At 64.9% G+C, this 15,612-nt stretch overlaps 1 protein-coding gene across 2 annotated transcripts in view; it reads right to left on the bottom strand.

The window, feature by feature from the left end:
• Positions 1–630: 630 nt before the first annotated feature.
• SORCS2 (sortilin related VPS10 domain containing receptor 2) overlaps positions 631–15,612 on the bottom strand; it is a 454,863-nt gene continuing 439,881 nt past the window's right edge. The window contains exons 19-27 of one of the 2 annotated variants that reach the window (XM_078068347.1): positions 15,152–15,338; positions 14,735–14,868; positions 13,667–13,790; positions 12,266–12,378; positions 11,187–11,312; positions 8,464–8,563; positions 7,781–7,883; positions 5,267–5,370; positions 631–3,083 (exon numbers count right to left, since the gene is read on the bottom strand). In XM_078068347.1, the coding sequence (XP_077924473.1) occupies positions 3,019–3,083; positions 5,267–5,370; positions 7,781–7,883; positions 8,464–8,563; positions 11,187–11,312; positions 12,266–12,378; positions 13,667–13,790; positions 14,735–14,868; positions 15,152–15,338 (1,056 nt within the window). In that variant the 3' untranslated portion in view covers positions 631–3,018. Of the gene's footprint in view, positions 3,084–5,224; positions 5,371–7,780; positions 7,884–8,463; positions 8,564–11,186; positions 11,313–12,265; positions 12,379–13,666; positions 13,791–14,734; positions 14,869–15,151; positions 15,339–15,612 lie in introns of both variants that reach the window. The other variant, XM_078068348.1, reaches the window with a different exon arrangement.

A 15,612-nucleotide genomic window follows, 5' to 3' on the forward strand; every position in this document is an offset into this window, starting at 1 on the left:
GGACCTCGCTTCCTGCTGGACCAGGCAGGACACGTGCACGCGCCTACATGGTCGCCTGGGGCGTGTTTCCTCGTCTCTGACCCAGGCCGAGAGCGGGAAGGACGGGTTTTCTCGACGAGTGCTCACAGCTGGAGTTCCCGCGCAGCTGTGGATGCTCGGCCCCCACGGCCAGCGGGGCACGGTGGCAAGGCCAGAGCCCTGGCCAGGGCGGGTGAGCGCGGCCTCCTGGCTCATCAAAGATGGGCCGAATGGCGCTTCAGAGATCGAGACCGTTGGCCCCGGAGGGCGCTGTGCCAGGCTGTCCATCCCCTGGCCCTCCAGCTCCCGGGGCTTCTGCTCCGCAGCCGGCAGACGGGCTGATGCTTCCAGGCCCTTCCACTGGCCTCGAGAGCAGGAGGTGCGCCAGCCCGCGTGTAAGGACTTCGAAAGCTGATGGGGGTATTGTTGCTTCGCAGGCAGTGGGTCCCCGATCCAGGGACCGAGAAGGTTAATGTCCCTGCCACCTGCCCCCGGTGTCAGGAACGGCCCCAGTCCCTCGCCTGCGTCCCTGAGACCACAGCTCTAGGGGCCCCGTGTGCGTGCGTGTGTTTAGGCAAATGTGGAAGAAGAGCTTCATAATAAGGCAAAAGCTGATTATATTCATTTAATCTTTGTTAAAAGCATCACAAATGATTTATTGATTTTATAAAGGAAAAATAAGAAAGAACTTTTCGCATCTTTGTTATGTGCATGTACCAAGTACAGGTCTGGCCCGGTGGAGTGAAGCGTCAGCTGCCCACGGCAGACCACACCGTGGTCCCAGGCGCTGTAGACACCTGTCCAGCAAATGTGCAGGACCGCAAACGTACACCCAGATCATCCATAGACCTACATGTTGATCCATACGGTTATGGGGATGGACACGTATAAGGTTAGGTCAGATGCCACTTGATTCCCGGGCTCTTGGGTCCACACACTCAAAATACTCTTAATAGAAATAATAAAATACAAGAAAAACACAAATAACTAAGGGAGAAAAAGAAAACAATACCCCTACCCAAACAGCAGAGAGAATGAAGCCAAGTGGCCAGAGAAGGTCAGAGGGTCGTCACCCGTAGGCACGGGTGAGCTGGGGGGGGGGGTGGGGACTGTGTCCGGGGGGGCTCCATGCCGACCTTGACCTTGGACCTGGATGGTGCTGACAGGGGTCTGACCCTGTGTGTCTGATGCTCATGGGGCAGGCTGGTGGGGGCGGACGGCAGGACACAGGGCTCCCTAACTTGTCTTTGGAGACTAACGGGCTGGGGGAGGTGGTGGCAGAGGTCCGGAGAACCCCGGCCTCTTCCCACACCGACCGCACCAGCAAACATGTCCCCGGGTCCTCGGGCCCCAGCCCTTCCCCAAGGAGGGTCTTGAGAACAACTTACAGGGTGACCTCTGGAGTGCGGCCCAGGAGCCCCAGCTGGTGAGCAGGTGGCCTCCTCCACCTGGCATGTGACACACTGTGACCCCTTCCTCCCCGCAGTCTGAGTCCCTATTTGTAACACACGAAGACTGAGGGACTCCTGCATGTAGGGGGCTGTTGTGGGTGTGAGGGTGCATCCCTGGGCCTCCCCTCCTGCAGGCCATGGTCCTCTTCTAGGGGACGTGGGTAATGCCCTGCTAGGCTTCATTCTGGACTCACCAGCAGCCAGGGAGCACCTAGCCGGGGCTCTGGTGTCCCCACGTCCTAGGGAAAGGCCCTGAGCCACGGAGAGCCCTGCCTGGGAGGGGAGAGGAGGAGGGGTGGAGGGAGGGCAAGGAGGGGAGAGGGACAGGGAGAGGCAGAGGGGCAGAGGGAGGGAGGGAGGAGAATACTGACTTCCGGTTTCAAGGCAAAAGGTGAACATCTCCCCCCATATATTCACATGTGTAGACTGAGGCTAGCGTCCCTGATTCTAGGCATCTGTGAGTGAGCAGAATCGCTGCACAGGGGGGTGGGGGGTGTGAGGGGGGCAGAGGGCTAGTCCCTGGGGCACCTCTGCTATGGTCTTGCTGTGTGACTTGGGGAAAATCACGCCCTCTCTGGGCCTCAACTCCTCCATTTTCAGAATGAGGGGCGCACCCCTGGATGGCCCTTCCCGTCTGCCATCTGAAACCACGGCTGGTCTGGGGGCTCCTACCCGGGGTCCTCAAACTGTTGGGAAGCACAGGACCCTTGGCGCATCTCTGGGGGGGGGCCCTGCCACGCCCGCCGGAGGAGGAGACCCTGGTGGTGGGCAGGGAGTCCGGGAAGCGTGAGGGCCCCAGGGGGCCGGGGGGGGCAAGCTGGGAGAGCGCTGGGCCCTCTGGGCCCCAGGGATGGAGCGGAGCCAGGAGACGCAGGGGAGCTGGGCCCTCGAGAAACGGTTCCGAGAAGGGGGCTCTGCGGATGGCCGCTGCCCGCCTAGAGAGGTGTTTACATCATCTGCAGTTTAAAAGGAGGCAGACAGAGAGAGGCGCGGAGGGCGGTGTTGGGAGGGCCTGGGGCGGGGGTGGGGCCTGGGCGGAGGTTTTCTGGATTCTGGAGGGTGCCCGAGATAGGAGGCCATGCGGGTAGGAGCCGCCCTCCTGGGGGTGATGAGCAAGAAAGCAGGACTCCGGCGCCCTCTGCGGGCGCCCTGTGCGGGGACAGGGCCCACGGTGCAGAGTGATGGGCAGCCCCGGCAGGCTCGCCTCCCCGGCTCCGGGGCGGCCGGGCCTCGGGCTGGGGCGACGTGTCATCAACAGGGCCAGCCACGCAGGGGGCCAGGGGCAGAGAAGTGCCCAGAGTCGGGGTGGGGGCGCCGTGGGCCTGGTGTCCGGGGGATTGGGGGCGGGGGGCCGCAGGCTGCCCCCGTGCGTCTCGTGGGCTGGGCGGGCGTGAGCTGAAGACAGGGGACGTCTGTCACCGGGCGTGGGGACAGCTGGAGGGAGTGGTGCTTCCGCAGGTTTCTGAGGGGACGCGGGTCCCAGCACCTGTGCCCTCCGGGGATGAGACGGCGCAGAGGAGAGTGTCCCGGGCGCGGGCGTCCGGGGACATCAGCTCACCAGGTAGCTGTGCATCTCTCGGGAGTTGATACTCAGGACCACGCCGGAGTGATTCCCTAGGAAACAGACAGGCCCGCCCGTGAGCTCAGGCCCCCGCCGCCGCCGCAGAGGGCGCCACGCAGCCACCGTGCGGCCGCATCCCGGGGTCCTTCCCCCATGCGGCTGGTGCCCGAGCGCGCCGCGGGGCGGTGGGGTCTCCATCTCCTGCGTGCGTGACAGGGCGGGTTCTTCCAGGGCTGTCGCGAGCAGTGGACCCCGGCGGGCCTCGGGAGGGGAGGCCAAGGCTGACCTGCGGCGGGGCGGGCTGGGGCGGCAGCCGCAGGGGGCTGAGGGAGGGGCTGCGGGCCTCCGGGCAGTGGGCGCTGCAGGGCACGGCGTGGGGAGGTCCGGAGAGGCGGGAGACAGAAGGGGCGCGGTGACGTCAGAAACGCAGGCCTTAGCTGGGAGGGTCCTGGGGGGCTGCAGCGGGAGCCTGGGAGAGGGGAGGGGCTGCCCTGGAGCGCCGCCCGCGCTCGGGGACAAGGCGGCCCACAGCGCCGCCCGCGCTCGGGGACAAGGCGGCCCACAGCGGCACCTGCCGGGCGCAGCGTGCGGGGTCATGAGCCGGACCCGCTGGCTGAGACCCTCGTCAAGGTCCATCACCTTATGGCCTTGGTTTTGCCATCTGGAACGTGGGCATCAGAGCACCGCCCTTCACGGACCACGTGGGGATTCCATGGGAACATGCACCTGGCGCATACTAAGTGCTCGATTAAAATAACCTGTTATTATTATGCTCTTATTGTTCTTCAGGAGCTTGAGCGCAAACAGGTGCCACAGGCAGGGGAGCAGAGCTCGGGTCTTCCCAGGGACACCCACACCCTCCGTCCGAGCCTGGGAAGCCCCAGGTCCGCTCAGAGCCTCTGCGGCCGGTCGTGGGGTTGAGACACCACCCGCATGAAGGTGGGGACCGGGCGACATGGGAGGCAGCGTGGAGCCCCAGGCAGGGGAGAGATGGGTGGAGGGGGCCCCTGGGGGTGCACAGGGATCGCACCCCGAGCCTGGGGGCTGCAGTGCTAGGGGAGGGCACAGGCTTTGGAGCCGCAGAGCTGGGCCTGAATCCCTCTCTCATCAGCCAAGTGACTTGGGCAGGCTGAGTGACCACTCCGAACCTCAGCTTTCTCATCTGTCCAATGGCCCGGCTCACGGCAGCCCCTCAGCCCAGGCCCAGCACGGAGCCGGCGCTCAGGACGTCAGAGCTGTTGCGATGTCCCAGGAAGGGGCAGAGACACCGCTCCCGGGGAGCACGGCGGGGCTGGCAGGAGTGGGAGACAATGGGCCCTTGTGCCAACAGACAGGGACCCCGCCGAGATGGGGGCTGGAGAAAGGGTGGGGGTCCTCTCTCCGGCCACCCCGGGGTGAATGACTTCTCTGAGCCTCCCCTTCAACCACTGACAGGGCGGACTCTGATTTCCGCCTCTCCCAGCTCTGAGGGCACGCCAGACGCGGAGAGGGAGGTCCCAGTGCCGGCCGCGGGGCGCACGGGACCGACACTGTCACGGCACCTCCGTGCCGCCGGGCCCTGGCTGCGGGCCTGGGAGAGGTGGGGACCGGCCGCCGAGAGACGGGGTACGGGCGGGACGTGTCATGCTCCTCAGTGTGGCCCGGGGCCTCCCCCCCGGGGGTGGAGACCGTGTCCCCTCCCCTGAAGATGGACAGACTCTGGTTGCCTCGAGCGATAGAGACGCAGGTGACCGGGGTGACAGTCATGGAGGGTGACGCGGCTGACTGGGCTCTCTCAGGGCTCTGAGGACGCGGCCACCACGCTGTGCGGGAGCCCGAGCCACACGGAGAGGCCACGGCAGGCGTTCGGGGGACAGCCCTGCGGAGGGCACAGCTGACCGCTGTCAACGGCCCAGGCCAAGCACGGAAGCCCGGAGGTGACTCTGGCCACCCTCAGTGCCACCTCGGGAGAGACGTGGGGGAGAAGCGCCGGGCCGCGAGGGTGAGGCCGCAGTAACAGGGCACCGTGTCAGCTGCAGAGGGCGGTGCCCCGTGCCCCCAGACCCCCCTTTAAGCTCCGGCCGTGCCCTCGTCAGCCGGAGGGGACAGCACCACCGTCCGCCTGGGCCTGGGTCCTGTGCCCTTAGCTGGCCAGAGGCGGCCAGGCGGGGACCCGCAGGAGGGTGGGGAGGGGGGTTTTCAGGGCGGGCGTTACCTAGAGTCTGCGAGTCGAGATCATCATCTATAAACTCCTCACCCTGGATGACGCTCTGGACGCCCTGGCCGTGGCTCACGGGGCTCGTCATTTCCTGCTCCTTCTCGTTGTGCATCTGGGCATACACGGTCCTCCCGGGGCGTTTCCTGCGGGGCAGAGGAGGGGCTCAGGGGGCTGTCCCACCCGGGCCGCTGGGCCCCAGACCACTCCTGGGCATGGTGCAGACAACACTCCTGGATCTCTCCTCCTGCCCCTTCTCTGCTGCAGACCACCTCCTCCAGGAAGCCCTCCCTCCTGTGAGCTCCCACAGCCCTGGATTTCCCTGGGCCCCAGTGCATGGGTGTGCCTTGTCTGGCTCCCCCGGGGACTGGACTGAGGTCGTATTGCAGGGAGGGGGTGTTTTACTGTCTTTAGTCCCCCGTCATCCGGTTTGTGGGAAAGCAGCGTCCTGGGCGCTGACAGGGTGGGTGGGACATGCATTCCCATGGCACACGGGATGCCCACCCGGCTCTGAGAGGGGCTTGCTGAGTCCTGTCCAGGTCCTGGGGCTGTGCGGTCCCGATTTCCTGTCCCTCCAGGGCCAGAGGGAGAGGAGACTGCGAGCACAGCCCCCATGCCTGTGCTGGGACTGGGCACGGGGTCCCCAGGCCAGGCTCCTCCGCGTCTGATGCCTAGTTAGTCTGAGACCCCGAAAGAGCCCACGGTCCCCGAGAAGGAGCAGGCTCCCTCCGACACTGCTCGCCAGGCCCGGCCAGTCCTGCAGGAGTGCAGGGCGCAGACCGCTGAGGGCGACTGAAGGGGACACGTTACCTCCGGCTGGAACCCTTATAGGATGACTCGTTCCCCCAGAACTCATTTCCCTCTGCTGTGGCTCCTGTACCCCGAAAAGGCCCTGACCCTGAGGGAGGACGAGAGGCTAGCCCCTGCAGGGGACAGCACGAGCAGGAAGTCACCCTTGGGCTCTTTGTTACAGCAGCCGAGCCGCCGCCAGAAACCGAGCCCGCTCCCCAGACCCCCACAGGCCACGTCCGACCCCAGAGCCTCGGGACCAGCGGGGCATTTCCCTGCGACCTGGCACCTGTCTGCTGTGCTCGCCTTCCCTGTGTGATCGGCGCTCTGGGGGTGCACACTCGCCCCCGGAACCGGGCTGCACTGTTTCCATGGCGACCCATCCCACCCAGGGAGCACGATCAGTTCGCTAACAACACTCAGCGTGCCAGGCGGCGGACCAGCACGTACACCCTCACCCCTGTCCGGGGCACCTTCTGGGCCCACTCAGCGTCCTCCCTGTCCTCCTCCTCTCTCTCCCGTCCCCCTCCTCCCTCTTCTCCTCTCCTCCTCCTCTTCCCCTCCTCCTCCCTCTCCTTCTGTTCTTTTCCTCCTTCCCTTTTCCCACCCCCTCCTTAGTCCCCTTTTACAGATGAGGAAGCTGAGGCCTGGGGAGGGGACGCCGCGGAGCTGCTCAGCGGCAGGGCAGGAGTCTGGATGGGGCCTTGCGCTCAGGGTGAAGGGTGCTCCAGGGCAGAGACCCGGACGGGGCAGATACGGCTAGAAGGCTCTCCCTTTTGCTTAATCTCTGCAAATACACAGGATGCCAGGCTCCCACACACACTTGCACAGTAGGGGGAGGCCTGGCCGGACGCTGGCCTTTAACGCCCCAGGGAGAACCAGCGCGCCCATTCCACAGTGCGGGAAACCGAGGCCATAACACAAGTCCCACCTGGTAAGGCCACACCCCTGTGGCCTCTGAGGGAACCTGAGTGTTGGAACAGGCTGGAGCAGTAAGAAGGGAGTGGGGTGGGGATCAGGGATGCCCCTTCACTGGGGGGGGGGCTGCCCTGTGTGTGGGGATCAGCCGGATACCCATGCGGATGGCGGGGCTGCGGCCGGCACCATGCACATCGGGGGCAGGAGGAGACGACAGAGCCTTGAGGCTGAGAGCAGATTCTTCAAATGGAGATCACGGGGACCCCTGCCTCAGTCAGAATCAAGTGGTCCGCAGCTCTCCACCTGGCCCATGCAAAGGTGATCCAGAGAGGCCATGGAGGCAGAGGGGGCGTGCACCTGCCTCTCGAGGGCCAGGGGCATCTTTCATCCATCTGAAGACGGCCGCTCAGCGGGGCCCGGAAGGTGCCTGGCCAGCAAGGGAGCCCCTCTGCCCCAGCCCGGAGTGAGCTGCAGAGTGGGCACCTGCAGTTACAGTCCTGGGGCTCGGTCCCTACCGGCTTGAACCTGACGCTGTTTTGGGGTCGGGAGGGGCCCCGGCTTCAGCACCAGAAATCCTGGTCTCAGATGCCACTTCTGAGCTGTGACAAATCCTGCTTTCAGAGGGGCCGCCCTCCAAGGCGGGGTGGACTTGAGGGAGATAAAGCTGGGAATGCCCGCAGAGAGGAAGGTGGGGTTGGAAGATGCTCGGAGGTTCGTGAGCCGCTGTCTCCCACCCGCCCTCCTGGGGCTGGGGCCATTCAGAACCCAGAGCGAGCCTACACGAGTGCCCGTCCCCTGCAGCTGCTGCCCAAGGCCTGACCTCGCGCCCAGCCTGCCAGGTGGCCTTGCCTTTTGAACTTGTAGAGGATGAACGCGCCCACCGCGAAGAGTCCGATGACCAAGAGGACCGCCACTGCCCAGTAGCCGCCAGGGCCTCCCAGCCTCTGCGAGTCTGCAAGCAAAGCAGCCGGTGGTCGGGTCGGGGGGGGCACCCGTCCCCTCCCCGGTCTCCCGGGACAGGAAGATGGTCTGGCAGGTCCTCCGGATGTGGCTGAGCGGCGTGGGCAGGTCTCGGGGAACCCCGGCCCCTGGGCCCCCTGGACTCCCACTGTGTACCCGCGGGGCCCTGGGCCTTCCTTCTGGAAGCGGACAGAACCCCTCTGGGCACACTTCTGCTGGCGTGCGGCAAGCCTGCCACGTTTCCCGATGGGCACATGTCTCTCCAGAGCAGAGGGAAGCTCCTCAGCTTCTGCAAACATGCTTGCCCAAAATGGGAAAGGTCACACTGCGACCGGTGGGGGCGGGGGGCCGAGGTCACCTGAGACCCTAAATGTCCATGTAAATCAAAGCCAGTGCTCGGTGTGTAGAGAGCGAGGCCCTTGGACCTGACCCGGTCGTAACTGGAGGCGACCACCCAGGCAGGAGGAGCCCTCTGCCCCCAGTCCCCGAAGTAACAGGGGCCGGGATGCACGTCCACCCCACCCTGCAGGGACAAGCCCGGGCCAGGCCGGGGGAAGCGCCTGGCCCCTCACCTGTGTCCGTGTCCCTCATGGCCACCAGGACGCGGACCCCGCCCCGCAGAAGGAAGCTGATCTTCTGTGCCTTCAGCACCTGTTGGATGGCCGTGAGTCTCTGAAAGCAGGAGGGGGAGAGTGAAGAGGGTCTTCTGGGACCCACCGGAGGGAGTGGGGAGCTGGGCAGATGTCCGCTCTGACTCTCCAGAGCCAAGGGGTTGGGGGGCACTCAGCCTCCTTGGGTCTCAGTCTCCTCATCTATAACATGGAAATACTCACCCAGCAGCCAGCTTTCACCAAGAGCCTACAATGGGGCACAAAGGTGACCCAGCCGGGGCCTAAGAGCTCTCATTTTGGTCGGGACCAGAGTGTGGTGAAGCTGGGGAACCCAGGGGTGCTCCAGGAGGCCCTCAGGCCTGGCAGTGGTCAGGGAAGTCTTCTCAGAGGAGGAAGACCGAGAAGAGAATGAGATGGGGACAGGACAGGTGACCCAGGCAAGGAAGTGACCCCACACATGAGGGAGAGCCATCCCAGGAGGTGATGTGGAGGCCGCAGGGGTGGGAGATGGGGCTGGCTTGCCGTTTCACGAGGGGGCGTCTTCCTGGTGCTCAGAAGGGAACCAACTGGCCCTTGTGGGTGCTCAGAGGTCATTCCTCCAACACGTGGGTGTAGAGGCATTGGGGAAGGGGACCTCCCAAGGGATGGCAGTCCCCAGCACCCCCCTCCCAGGTGCCTTGGGGGGCCAAACTCAGTCTCCACGCACAGCGTTTTAGCACCTGGTGTTCCCTGGGAAAGAGGAGCCCACATCAGGGACCGTGACAACGACAAGCCAAAACCGCCCCGGATTTGAAGGCACGTGGCTTTGCACCACTGGAGACCCCAGCACCTCTCTGTTCCGAGGTCGATGCGAGGCTTCAGAGGAACACCTCGTGGGATGCCTCCGGCCCCGTGCCCAGCGCCCAGCAAGGGCCAGGGGGCTGCCGCGCCGTCCGTGGCCAGGACGAGTCCCTGTGATTTTTCACCGACCTCGGCCCGCGGCTTACTCTCAGCACTCAGGACAACGGGGGTGGGGGTGCCCCTCGGTCCCTCCTCCGCCTCCTTCCAAATCTCTCCTAAGCGCCCACACCTGACTACTGCAGAATTAGCTCATCTGCTCGCCAACTCGGGGGGCAAGAGTGAGGGAGGCCCCCGAGCCCCGCCGTGCCTTCCCCAAGCTGCCGAGCCTCTACGGTCAGCTCCCCGTCTGAGAAATGGGTACAGTCCCTCTCTAGCCTCTGCAGTCCCACCTCCAGAGACCCCGCATCGGCAGGGCCCGGGGCTTGGCAGGCCTGGGCGCCCCCAGGTGCGGATGCAGATGCCCTTTGGGAAATGCTGGGGTCAGGCCCACACAGTTACGTGTCTACTAGGAGGCAGCCTGGGCATGGTGGGCCTGCAGCCAGAGCGACCGTGGGGCTCCGTGTCCCCTCTGTCCTTCCTGATGCGCCCCCCACCGAGCCTCCCTTCCCTCGCCTGTAGAAGGAGATGCGACCGCCCACCCTCAGGGGTGCCGGGGGCCTTGCTGCCCTTGCGCAGTGCTGGTCCGTCTTCCAGACGGCCTCCGTGAGCATCTGTCTCACGACTAGTCCGGGGGTAGCTGAGCTGCTGACTCATATTTTTTTTTTGAGATAACATGTACTTTCTTCAAGCGCACAATTCCAGTTTTTGGTATATTTGCAGCTGTGCGACTATCAGCACGATCTGGTTCCAGAAATTTTCATCCTTCCTTCCGGAAACCAGGTGCCCGCCCCTCCCGCCCCTGGCAACCACCTCCGCCTTCCGCCTCCGTGCACCGGCCTGTTGTGGACAATTCCATCAACGCGGTCGTGCAGCGGGTGGCCTCCGGGACCCGCTTCCCTCCCTCGGCATCCCGTTCGCGGGCTTCGTCCAAACGGTAGCAGGTGTCAGAGCTCCCTTGCTTTTTACGGCTGAGGAAGGTTCGGTGGTGCGCGGGCACGCATCTCGTTCACCCACCCCGTTGAGGCACGTGTGGCCACTGGGCCGCTGTGACCCTCCCTGTGCGCGTGCGCGTGGATGGACAGCTGCGGGGCTCCTGGGTCCGCGCCCCACGGGGCGGAGTGCCGCGTCATCTGCTAACTCAGTCTACCCTTTCGGGGAGCAGCCGGCGGCGGGGCTCGGCAGCGCAGGAGGGGTCCCGATTCTGCACGCAACCCAGCTGGCTGTCTGTTTTGGGAACAGTGACAGCTACCCTGGGGGCATGAAGCGGCTCCGACTTATCTTTGGGTCCCCATCCCATGCCCGCCACACAGCGGGTCCTCCGCCCCTCCAGATGAGGGCTATTATTTGGAAGCTGGGCTACGCAGTGAAGACATTTGCTGACTACATGGGGGCTGAGTCCTGAGACCCACGCCGTGGGAGTCCATGGCCCTCACAGTCAGCTCGGGCCGGGGTGACCAGCGCCAGCCAGCAGAATGGGAAAGGAGGTGACGCACGTCCCCCTGTGGGGTGGTCTGGCCCCGGTGCCCTTGTGCCTCCCCAATCCCCAAAACAGTGACCTTGGAGACCACCCGGGTCCTAGGGGGGCAGCCAGCCACCTGTGTTGGGCAGTGATCGGCGAGAAATGGGCCTTTCCGTGGCCGCTGAGACTTCCGTGCTGGTTGTGGGTGCCCCCCAAGCCCCCGGCACTAGGCCGCGAAGCCCAGGCGGTGCAGAGAGAACCTGGGTCCCGCGGACATAGGAGATACCTTGTCACTGGGGAGGCTCCTCTTCCTTGTGGGCCTGGGAGGGGGCAGGAGCACGTGCAGGTCGGCCAAGGTGGGCAGTCCCGGCTTTACAACGGTCACCAGCATCTCCTCAGGGACACTGGTCTCCTGTGGGGACACAGACGAGCCACTCTGACCCACCTGCCTCCTCTGTCCCCTGCTGCACTCCGGGGCCCCCAGGATTACCCTCTCTCCACTCTTGGCCTGTCCAAGTCCTGGCCATCTGTCCTGCGAGCTATTCCTGCCCCCTGCACACACGGGGATGGCCCCAGGACCCCGTGACCACATTCCACCTCCTGCAGCCCTCCTGGTGCCTCTGCCCTTCACCCCCGACACCAGCCTCCCCTGGGCCAGGCCTGTCCCCTCTAGTCTGCTCCTCACACCGTGGCCAGGGTAACTGAGCTGGCCCCTCTCTGGCTAGTGTCCTTCCAGATGTCAGGGCTCCTGATCATACAACTCCTTCAACCCACAAAGCTCAGCTTCTGCAGGTCCCTCTGCCTCCTGAGAACCCCACTCCGTGCACTTTCACCTGGCAAACTCCTATTCAGGACAGTATCACCAGCATTATTAACGGATGGAGGGGAGTCACGGCCAGAGCTGGCCTCAGCCGGTGGCAGCCATGGATGACTGTAGGGGCCGGTGTTCCTGCCTACCCCGAGGCCTCTGTCTGCTCTCGGTGAGCTCCCCGGGGGTAAGCACACTGATTCCTCTCTCTGTCTCCAGTGTCCGGCCCAGAAGAGAAACTCCGTGAATAAATGAAAATCCCATCAGGAGATTCTGGGCCAGCAGAGGACAGTGACTGTGTCCTGGGCAAACAGCTGGGGCTCACTCAATGCGCACGGAGGAGGCCGGCCTGTCCCTCCCCTGCAAGGTGGCGCTCCAGCCACAAGTCCCCTAGAGCCAGGGCAGCGGGCCCAAGCGTCCTCCAACCCCCTGGGCAGCCAGCCTGAGGCTGGGTCACTGACACTGAGGGCAGCCCCCCCACCCCCTCGCCCCGCCGGGGGGTCCAGGCTCCCCCACCCCCTGCTTCTCCGGGGCGCCTTGCAGGTGCTGGGCGGCACCTTGGAGAGCAGCCGGGTCACCACCAGGCCGACGTCCTCTCTCCACTCAGGGGTATTGGGATTGTGCGCGTCCAGGTCCTTGGAAAACTGCAGAGGCACCACCTGGAATTGGTCTGGAGAGAGGCAGAGACGGGCGAGCGGGTCAGTCCTGGGCAGTGGGGCTCTGCCCGCCGCAGGAGGCCACCCGTCCTGGATGGCCCAGGACTGCCCACAGTCAGACCCGGTGGCCCGCTTTTGGAAAACGAGAGTCCTCCCTGTGACGGCAGCTGCTTGCTCCGGGCAGGGCCCACCTCACCGACCGGCACCAAGTAGTGATCACTGCCCCACCGACGACAACGATGAACGGTGCCCACCGGGGAGGGAGGGCCTGGCCCGCACACTGTAAGATCTGCCCTCTCACTCTCAAGGACGTGCACGCCCCATGAGGCTGGGTTTCCATCCCCCAGGGATCCATGGACTTCACTGGGCTGGTCCCCCCACCAGAGTAAGAGTCCCGCGAGGGCAGAGGCCGCACCTTCCCTTTCCCGCACGTGTCCCGGGGTCCCCAGCTCAGAGGCCCACTCCAGAGCCACCTGCTGGTGCTGGTGAGCAGACCCTGCACCCGCAGCCTCGGGGCTCACTGTACTCTCTCCATGTTCCTCCCGAGCCCCGGGTTTCTCACGTGGGAAATGGGAGGAGGCTTTGCAGGGATGAGCGGCCCGAGGGACACATGCTTTGTGAACAGAGAACTCAGCATCTCACAGCGGGGTAGGGGAGACTATTTCCGAGCTCTGAGCTCAGGACCCTGCGCGCATGTGTTTGTGAACGCAAGAACAGGGAGTTCCAAGGGCAGGCCGGCTAAATATTTAACTGATGGCTCTGGTCCACGGGAGAGGCTGTTCTCAAAGCCTGAAGGAGGTTTCACTGGTGTGACGAGGCCAACAGCACACAGGCTGGGGGGCGGGGTCTCTTCCAGGCTTAGGATGAATCTCCTACGGTAAATGTCTCCCGCGAGGGCCTTGGGGCCCCCAGTGAGCACCAGTAAATGGGGTGCGGATTCAGAACTGAGTCTCAACAAAGGCTGTGTTACAGGGCCCAGAGGACAGGTGGCGGGAGAGGTCAGGGTCCTGGGAGGCATCACCGGGTGACCGTGACACATCACTCAGCCGTGCCCCCGTCTGTGGTGTGTGAGGCCCATGAGTACCAGCCACGGACACAGACACGTGTCCGTGTTCCTTTTACAGACGGGGAAACTGAGGCCGAGGAGCCGGGGAGCGTCCGGGCTGTGTTCACAGGCTCCTCTCTCTAGCCTGCGGCTGCCCAGCATAACCAGGTGTCTGCGGCTTACAGTCCCCCCGTCACCCAAACCCGGGGCTCCTGCGAAGGACGAGACGCGCTGCCGACCCGGGCACGGGGACTCACCCAGCACGCGGACCACCTTGGAGTCCTGCAGCACTGAGCTTCCACAGGCCGCCTGCACCGTCACACGCGCGTCCCCTGTGTCTGCAAACCGCGTGGTCACGGAGTTCTCCAAGGAGAGCAAGGGCTGCAGGGGACACGAGTGGGGGTCAGGGCCGGGGGTGGCGGGCAGCCCCACATGGGACAGCCGGACCCATGGTCCCTCCCGCTGCCCAGGGCCTCACTGAGAACGCGCACTCTCCCCTGCTCTGGTCAGGACATGGGGGCAGCACCGGGGGGCACGGGGAGGACGCTCCCACCCCCAGAGCCACTGGCTCTAAGCCGTTGTAGCCTGGGCCGAGTGTCCCGGTGTCCCCTTCCTCCTGGACTGCCCGGATTGCTGGGCTGGAAGAAGCCGAGCTGTGGTTTGAACCCAGAGCGTAGCACCTTCCTCAACCCTCCACATTCCAGAGAAATACAGCCTGGGGCCTCTGCGTCTGGGCCTTCAGCCGCTGTTGGGGTCTTTCTGCTTGGGGTGCAGGGCTGCAACCCACTGAATGAGGGAAGGATGGCCCCCTGTGGGTCTTGAGGGCCCGCAGGCTAAGGATGGGCATCCCTGCCCACAGAGACCCTCCAGCCCTGCTACCAGCCATCATCTGCGGCTCCCCGCTGCTTACAGGGTACAACCCAGGGCTCTGGGTGAGGCTTCTGACATCAGGTCCAGCCCCAGTGGCCCCCTCCTCCATGAAGCCTTCCCTGACCACACCCAACACCAAGACTAGAAACGTCCTGATCTTCCCTGGAGCTCACAACACCTCTCCCATCCCCTTCCTGTGACGCTTATCACAACTCGGGTCACCTGCTTTGTTCACATCTCTTTCCCCAGGAAAAGGCCGGGTCTGGTCCGCTTTCTTCTGCGTCTGCCAGACTCAGAGGCGGACCCGAGCAGCGAGGGCTCCGGAAGAAAGGCTGGTGTGTGCTCGCCTCCACTCCACGCTGCCATACCCTGTGTCCTTCCGCCCAGTCCCCGGGGCAGGGCCCTGCCCCCCACTCTCAGCCGGTGCTGCGCCGTGGGTCCCGGGGCCTGCGCACCTGCAGGTTGTGGCCGATCCACCAGTAGAAGACGGTGAGGTTGGGGTTCAGGGGCAGCAGCACGGCTGTGAGGTTCACCTCCTGGTTGACGCCGACCACGGGAACCACTTCAAGGTGGAGGGCCTGGAGGGGGGCTGCGGGTCACGGGAAAGGCCGGGGTTAGGGGACACCAAGGCCCTGGCTATTTCAGAGGGGGCTTCTTGGTCACCTTCATCACTTCCCCCCGCATCACCCCCCAGCCTACCACCGCACACACTGCCAGGGCGTGGACTTGAGCCCGCCTGCCTGCTCCCCACCTGCGGGCTCGCCAGCCTGGGTTCCTGTCGCTGCCCCAGGGGACTCCCTGCATTCCCCCGAGGACCAGGTTCTCTCTGCCCCAGGGGCGGACTCTGGGCCTCAAAGGGGCGACGGACTTACAGTTGACCTGGACAAAGAGCACGGCCTCGTCGTGCCCAGCCACGTTCTCCGCCCTGACGGACACGCGGTAGACACCGGGGCTCTCGTAGCGGTGCCGGATGGGCTCCTCGCTCAGCGTGAGGTTCATGTACACGGCCTTGAAGCCGTCCCCCAGGTCCACTTGGTACTTGGTGGTCAGGACATCTCCCTGCAGGAAATCCCACGAGGCCACTTAGGGGGGACGGCAAAGCCGAGGGGCCTGCGGTGGCTCGCGTGCTCTTCACCCCCTCACTCCTTCCCTCAAAGGGCGCGGGCCCCGGGCCCCCAGGAACCAAACCCGCCCTGCCCTTGGGGCAGCCAGCCTGGTGTGCAGGGCTGCAGAGGGCAGACGGGCCCGGGAGCCACAGAGACACAGGAGGATGGGGGCAGGGCCCAGGGCCAGGTGTGCCCGGCTGCAGAGGGAGCGCTCAGGGTGGCGGGCC

This window comes from Halichoerus grypus, chromosome 3, assembly GCF_964656455.1.
Source record: "Halichoerus grypus chromosome 3, mHalGry1.hap1.1, whole genome shotgun sequence".
Lineage (NCBI taxonomy): Eukaryota > Metazoa > Chordata > Mammalia > Carnivora > Phocidae > Halichoerus > Halichoerus grypus.